Below are 7,875 nucleotides of genomic sequence, written 5' to 3'. Positions count from 1 at the left end.
CTAAAGTAATAAGTTAATTTGTTGAGAATAGAAAGTTTTTATATCACTTTATTATCCTTGATTGAATTAAGAAGTGTGCCTTTCTTTTTAAATGTAGAAGACTTAAAAATAAACTATCACAAAAAAGTTGATGAATTTTTTATAAGCGTTTATCATAAAAGGTTTTTTTGGGTTATGTTGTACACTTTAATCAATAGTCTTTTGTATTTATCTTTTTTGTTTATAAAGTATATTTTTAAGGACATTTTTTACTTTTAGATCAATTTAGGAAATCCCAAGACGTGAAAAATTAGTATACTTTTAGATATGATTGTATGCAAGCATCATGGTTTATTAAAAAGATATCTTTTTTTAAAGAGAATCTTTCAAAGATACCTAGTTCAATCTTAGAAGATACTACCCAATGCATTAGCAATTGTGTTAAATTTAAATTTATTTATACATACACTTATATATGTATGTATAGGTATATGCGTCTAAATATAATAAAACATACTATTATATATAATATATATTTATATGTGTGTGTGTGTGAGAGAGAGAGAGAGAGAGAGAATAAAAGTAGATTTAAACCTATACTAATGTAATGTTGTATATATATATATATATAATACATAAGTATAAAAAAATTAAGATATATATATATAGTAAATATATAATAATATGATAATACAAATATATATAAACAACACAATATTTCTATTGTTTATATATGTATATTTGTGTGTGTGTGTGTGTGTGTGTGTGTGCACATGTTTGCATATGTGGAGTGAGTGCGTGCATGTAGGTGAGTGTATGCATGTAGGTGTGTGTTTGTGTGTGTGTGTGCATGTTTGTGTTTGTGTTTGTGTGTGTGTGCGTGTTTGTTTATATGCACTTGTGTGTATTTGTGTGCACATGTGTGCGTGTGTGCATGTTTATATAAGCAATAGAAATACATATAAACATGCACACACGCACACATGTGCACACAAATACACACAAGTGCATATAAACAAACACGCACACTTGCTTATATAAACAATAGAAATACATATAAACATGCACACACGCACACATGTGCACACAAATACACACAAGTGCATATAAACAAACACGCACACACACACAAACACACACCTACATGCATACACTCACCTACATGCACGCACTCACTCCACATATGCAAACATGTGCACACACACACACACACACACAAATATACACACACATCTAGATACATGTAGACACTCCACATACACATACAAGCAAAAACTTCATGCCGGAGCAATTTAAAAGGGACCTTGGACATCATGGAGACTAGGAAGCATATTGACATCATGGTGACTAGGAAGCTAAGAAAGTATGTCAGTGATGGTCATTTCAGTGTTCCTCACCCGGCACTCAAAGGTCCACGCGGATGAATTGACTACTCGGAGCAAAAATTTGTATCTGATCTACTAAGGTCAATTCCAAATAATTGAGTTTTAAATGAAAAATTGACCTCGATACTATCCGGTTTAAAGGGCTAGTTATTAGAAAATGCAGGGCTTATTAGCAATTAATATTTGCATTATTGGACCTTATCCAAGCTCTCCCAAGGGGAAAATGCAACCAGTCAAACAGCGTCACATGGCACATTTCCACCTCCACGGCCCTACCACACGGCTCTCTTCTTCTCTCTGTGATGATAAATACGCAGTCGATTAATGCAAATCCCATTCCCTTCCTGCTTTTTTGAGTCGCATTTCCAGAATTAATCCCATTATGAGTAGCCTGCGAATCCATTTTTACGTCGTTTTTGGTCCCCATTTTATGTAATTTACGGCATCTAATCTCTCTGTAACCAGCTCCTCCTGCTGTTTTGAGTCGCATTTGGCTTACCATCCATAGTTAATCCAATTATCAGTAGCCTATTAATCCATTTTTACATCGTTTTTGGTCCTCGTTTTTTTTTTTTTGGTTTAGTGCAGCTAATCTCTCTGTAAGCATCTCTGGCCGCCGTCGTTCAAATCTCGGTACGCCATCTCTATAGATATTAGCCTTCGATCCAACTGCCCTTCTTTAATGACTTGCATGCACAAATCCATTTTAATTTGGCTAATAGTTAGTTAGCCTCCTGCCCTTTTCTAAATGATGAAATGAATCTTGTTACCTGTACTTGATTGTTTTGTTCCAAGTATCTAATTGTCTAGCAATCATTATTCATGAAGAAATCTAGTTAATTGCCACTAAGGTAGTAATTAGTACTTAATTGTCTTAATTATTCTTACATGAGCTTACAAGAGAGCCTAGTTTACTTTTAAGATCCAATTGGCTAGTAATTATAAATCCCTTGTCCTTAGTTATGATTATGAATGCATAGTAATTATAAACCGCGCGGCCTTAATTATGATTATGTATGCATAGTAATTATAAACCGCTTGGCCTGAATTATGATTATGTATGCATAGTTCAAGCGCCTAGGGTACTCGGTGGCTGATCGAATGTCTCTGTGTGGCGAGAAATTAATAATTATTTATTTCTCTGTAAAATTCGTCAGCAGGGAAGTATTTCCTGGCTATGGCGATTGATGAAGCGAGCTCAGAGATGAGCATGAAGAAGCTGGAACCGAATGACCCATCACCTGAATCTGAAGGTGCAGCTGGAGATGGTGGCGGGGGCGAGCAGGAGATGCTAAGAAAGCCAGGACGAGCGGCAGCTAATTCTACAAGAACCTTCAATCAGAAAGACCTGAAACACATAGCCTCTTTTCTCAAGAACAATAAGAGTCGCGATCAGCAAAAACAAATGCACAGAGGTCTAAATAATAATAACAGCACTAATCATAGGCATGAGGCTGAAGAATGCTTCGATAATCATAATTTTAAAGATAAGAAAGCAACAAAGACTACTACTAATGATAATAATAATCACTATTTTAGAGATAATAAGACTAATAATAATAGTGGAGGCAGGAAACCCTCTTCTCAATACCGAGGCCGGCTGGGCAACCCACCCTCGTCCTCCTCCCCTACTGCTCCAAAGCTCCATGCAGGTGCTGCAGGAGTACCACAGAAGCCCAGGCGCGGCGCGCGCACCAAGCCAGATCAGAAAAATGTGAGTTATTCACGACTGTAATTCATCATGCAGTATCCATCGTTTCATGCAGACTTTAACCTAGTTATCGATTATAATTAGATGCTAAGCAGACTCAAATCTGCAGAGCTTTTCTGTTTTGCAAGTAGACTAAGGTAATAATCAGCAGAAGATTAAGGTAATAATCAGCAGAGCTTTTCTGTTTCGCAAGTAGACTAAGGTGATAATTGCCCACAGCGCCGCGTTACAGCTCCCAAGTTTGGAGAGTGGAATTATGTGAAGAAAACAAAGGAGTACACAGCCATCTTCAACCAGCTGCAACAGGAGAAGAAGGCAGCCTTGTCAGCTCGTGTGTCACCGGCCGTGCTCGCTCCAAGCCCTGCTACAAAACCCTCGCAGGGGATCAACTCCAAGGACCACCACAGAAACCCTTCAGTAAGCAACTTATCTATGTGCTTGAACACATATAAATTAAAGGTTTTTCCATGTGCTACCATGCTTAATACTCTTAACTGCTTTTGGTTATGCTTGGACCTTGAGTTATTATGCTTAATACTCTTAAGTACTTTTGGTTATGCTTGGACCTTGTGTTATCATGCTTAATACTCTTAAGTACTTTTAGTAACTTATGTTATTGCATTTTTTTAATGATTACAAAACTTTAACTTTAAAGTTATGGCCCTAGTACCTTGAGGGCTCCCACTTCTAGATTGATTTTTGCACATGTGAAAAGTGATTTATAAATTTTTTTTTTCATGGTAAGTAATGCAACATTTATGTTTTTTTAGATCTAGCCGTGGAACACCATAAAGGTTCTTGTCTATTTAGCCATCATATTCTTGTGTGCTATTAGTAGTGGTGGGTAAGATTACAAATATTGGTTGGTAAATTTTGTAATCAGTAGTATGGGCATGTCCACACGCATGTGGGCAATAGACAACCAACATCTAAATGGGGAACCATCCCTTACACTACCCAAAGGTTGTGAATTGGTGGCCTAGTGATTATTATTTTTTTTACTTGCGTGGTTTGTTCACATTCATTCTTCACTCCCTAACATCTCCTACCATGTCTTTAACTACATCAAGATTTTGATTTTTGAAATCCCCATGTGAACTAAAAAAGTTTGGCCAGATACCATCTAGAGTGTGGTTCGGGCTAATTTGGATCATTTAGAAATAGACTCCTTTGAGGTTGTATAAGGCGAGAGTATGACATGCTAACACTCTTATGGAATATGTTTTTTGGTTTTCTAGTGGTGGAACCGATGCTTTCATCCAAGTAACATGAAAGAATGAGTCTACAATGGAGATGTTTTCAAGTCAATTGGGGATGGTCCAAGGTGGAAAAAGTGTGAATTATTTTAGAAACAAGGTTTGATAAGTAGTTGTACATAAGTTTAAACTGTGCACAATTGAAGAGAAGATACCTCACCTCTTACAAATACATTTGTGGCATTTGAAGAGAAGATACCTACAAATACCATTAGTGGTATTATGGCCACAAATGATTGGTCACTATATTAGTAGCCCACCTTTGGTTGTATTTCTCTACCCTTTGAGAACTAGTCCAATATGAATGGGAATTTGATTCAATGAGTCTACCTCCTCTTTCAACTTGGAGCCTTGAGTCAAGTAACTTTATTTCGGTGTCTCCATTCTCTTTGGTCAAGATCCTTAATGAATTGCCCAACAAGGTGACTTCCTCCTCACCCCTAAAATTGATAAGTGGCTATTGTAAGTACCATGAATGAACAACAATTTGGAAACTCATTCAAATACAAACAAAACTTAAAAATGCAACAAGGCAAGGCCTACAAATTGTTGGCTCTATATAGTTGATGTGATGTAAATGATATATTTCTTTTGATAAAGTTCTCTTCTTTGGTAAAAAAAGGCCTTCAATTTTGTCCTTGAGATCAAAGGAAAAAGACAAAGGTTGTTAGTCAAATAATAATATTTTCAAGTATATTAAGTACTTTATATAAAAAAACAAAGGTTGTTAGTAACATAGGAAGAATTTCAACTATCTTAAGTACTTAATATACTTGAAGCATGTCAATAGTGTTTTCACATAAATGTCATGATCTTGTAGGTATGTGGTGTTCGATGTTCCATGAGGACATGCATTTAAAAGGGTTTGAGTGAATAATGGAAAATAAAATATGGATATTTTAAAAGTGAAAATTAGTTTTCAATAACACAATACACAATATTCTCCATGATTCATATTACATACAAACTAGTCCTCTTGCCCCCTTGACACACACACATTATTCTCCATGATGCATTTTACCTACAAACTAGTCCCCCATGCCCCCTTGACATAGTATTCAGCTCCATGATTCATGTTACTTTTGTGCGCGCACATGCATGCATGCACAAAGTCTCTACACCTTTGAAATTAAAGCTCATCTAGCATGGGAATTCTTTCCATTAACCTCAAACATCTATATGAGTGTTACCAAGAGAGATTACTAATAACCATGTAATATGATTCTCTACTTCTTAGTAGTTAGATGTGGAGTCCACCTATCGTTGGAATGGGGAGTCCAATGGCTACTCAAGATTGGGAAATGCCACAAAATTGTGCAAAAAATATTCCAGACCTTTCATCTTATTGGCTCAACATGACGCTACTACTCATTCAGAGCTTGTCATCATACACACAATCCATAGAATTGTTTACTATTAACAAAGGTTATGATTCATGATCATCAACATAATGACTTGACAATGTGCCCCATGTCAATGTTAATCCCATTTTGGATTAACAAAGATGCTCCTCAATTGAGGACATTCATAAGTGTCATGAAAAGACACTATAAAAGTTGTATTGAGAATCTGGACACCCAAGGCCTTAGTAAGTTTTGAGCACCCAAGTGCTCATAAGTGCTAGTTATATATAAATCAATTCTCACAATGAAATGATACAATCCCCCTTTGTGCTATGAGAGCTCTTGTCTCTGTCTTGAGAGAGAGAGTGAGTAAGAGTGTGCTCTAGTACGTGTGCCTCTTTCATGCATGCATATGTGTGAGAGGGTGGGTAAAGGTTGGTTGCCTTGCATTCGTGGTGTGAACGACTTCGTGGTGACAACATAACTACCACACGTCGGGGGCATAGCAATGTTTTCTAGCAGCGTTTATTTTGTTGGAATGTCGGGGATCCCGCTCGCTGCGCCACAGTGAAATTTCGCTGGCTGAGCAGCACTTATAGAGCAATGAAATTTTGGTCCTATACTGTGATTTCACTCCATAAAATTTCAAAGAGTTTGTAGATGCACTATCACGATCCAATGAAGCATTGTCATGATTGATAGGTGACTCATCATCTTCTTTGGATTGATGTTCCTCATGCTCTTGATCGGCGCCCTTTAAAATGTTTTCTTCATCGTCTTCTTCCAATGAGCCGATTTGAGTTAGTACTTGCACCTCATCCAGAGATTCAACTTCCACATCTTGATATTATAAATAATGGCCCTAGGGCCATTCTTGTATACCCCTATGTCCATCCCAAAATGACCTTGAGACCTGTTGAGCATGAAACTATGCCAGTGGACATTGATGACCCGCCTGGATGATAGCTTCCACATCTACACCACTGGCATGGCTGGTAAGATTATGGGTGATATATGGCTAGTGGGATGACAGGCTGTCTCTGACAACCATTTTGGATTACTAGAGACTGGCATAGTTATAGCGCCAGCTCATTTAGTTGGGTTCACATTATGGACCAACTTTATAGTGTGTACTCTTATCTTTATGTTATGTTGGTTGAGTAGAGAAGATGAAGATAGAAGAAAATTCAGCCATCCATCTCTCTCTTGTGTCTTGCTCTCTTGTGTGTGTGTGTTTGCTTGCTAGGGTTTGAAGCTCTCCCTCTCCCCCACATTCTCTTTATGGTATTAGAGCCTGATTCGTGTGAGAGCTAAGGAGGCAAGTAAGAGGCAAGAACAAGCAAGGAAGGAACCGATACTACACGGGTAAGAGCACCAGCATCTCTTTCCCCTTCTTGGTTTAGGTACAACACCCCCTCAGTAGCTCTGGGAGCTACACGTCTCCGATTGAGGAGCCGTCTCACGAGAGTGGAGCTATAGGAGGGTAGGTATACCATTCTATTGGATCAGACAATATTTTTTGGGCTAGATTCGTGATTTAGGCACGTTATGGGCACCGTTTTGTCATTGCAAGGTATTTTTGGCAGTTTTCATGAAGTTCTAGTAGAGAACTATTTTTGCTCAAAATCTAGTTATTGCAATGCAGCAGTGCATTTTGGAAGTGCAGACAAGATTTGCACATGTATTGTTGATACTGGATGTATGTACATATACTCTCACATTTTGTGACACACAGGTTGTGGTGAAGTACCGCTACTGCAGTAGTTTATAGAAGATACTGCTGTATTACAGGTTGCATAGAAGTTGTTTGTTTGGAGGTTATTTGGCTGTAGGAAAACATGTTTGACAGAATTAATCATATTGTTAGTGAGAAGCTGGATAAGAATAACTTCCATGCTTGGAAGTTCAGAATGACTAATTTCCTAATGGGTAAAGGATTTTGGGATTATGTAGAAGAAGACAATGAGGAGACTCCAGAGTTATCTCTTTGAGGAGAATGTCACTCATGTAGATATAAAGGCATTCAAGGATTGGAATCAGGGTGCAAGAAAAGTCATGTACTGGCTTTCAATTAGTGTCACAGACACTATGATAGGACACATACAATATGCAAAAACTCTAGCAATTGCATGGGGAAGAATCTAGTTCAGATGTTCCAGACTAACACAAAGGCAAGGAAGTTGCAGTTAAAGAGCAAGAGT

General features: G+C 37.6%; 1 protein-coding gene across 2 annotated transcripts; it reads left to right on the top strand.

Moving 5' to 3' along the window:
- Positions 1 to 1,698: 1,698 nt before the first annotated feature.
- Positions 1,699 to 4,652, top strand: LOC147618424 (uncharacterized). 2 transcript variants are annotated; one of them, XM_086774863.1, is made up of 4 exons: positions 1,699 to 1,997; positions 2,522 to 3,078; positions 3,295 to 3,492; positions 4,314 to 4,652. In XM_086774863.1, exons 2-4 carry the CDS (start codon positions 2,542 to 2,544, stop codon positions 4,353 to 4,355), a joined length of 777 nt encoding a protein of 258 aa, XP_086630989.1. In that variant the 5' UTR covers positions 1,699 to 1,997; positions 2,522 to 2,541; the 3' UTR covers positions 4,356 to 4,652. The 2 variants fall into 2 exon arrangements, with proteins under 2 accessions (XP_086630989.1, XP_086630990.1); XM_086774864.1 differs by having other exon boundaries at positions 1,795 to 1,997; positions 2,525 to 3,078.
- Positions 4,653 to 7,875: the final 3,223 nt, after the last annotated feature.

The sequence above is a fragment of the Cibotium barometz genome, chromosome 35, assembly GCF_041138505.1.
Source record: "Cibotium barometz isolate CiBa-2024 chromosome 35, ASM4113850v1, whole genome shotgun sequence".
NCBI lineage: Eukaryota > Viridiplantae > Streptophyta > Polypodiopsida > Cyatheales > Cibotiaceae > Cibotium > Cibotium barometz.
The sequence above is the reverse complement of the archived record's forward strand: the minus strand, read 5'-3'. Positions and strand labels throughout refer to the sequence as shown.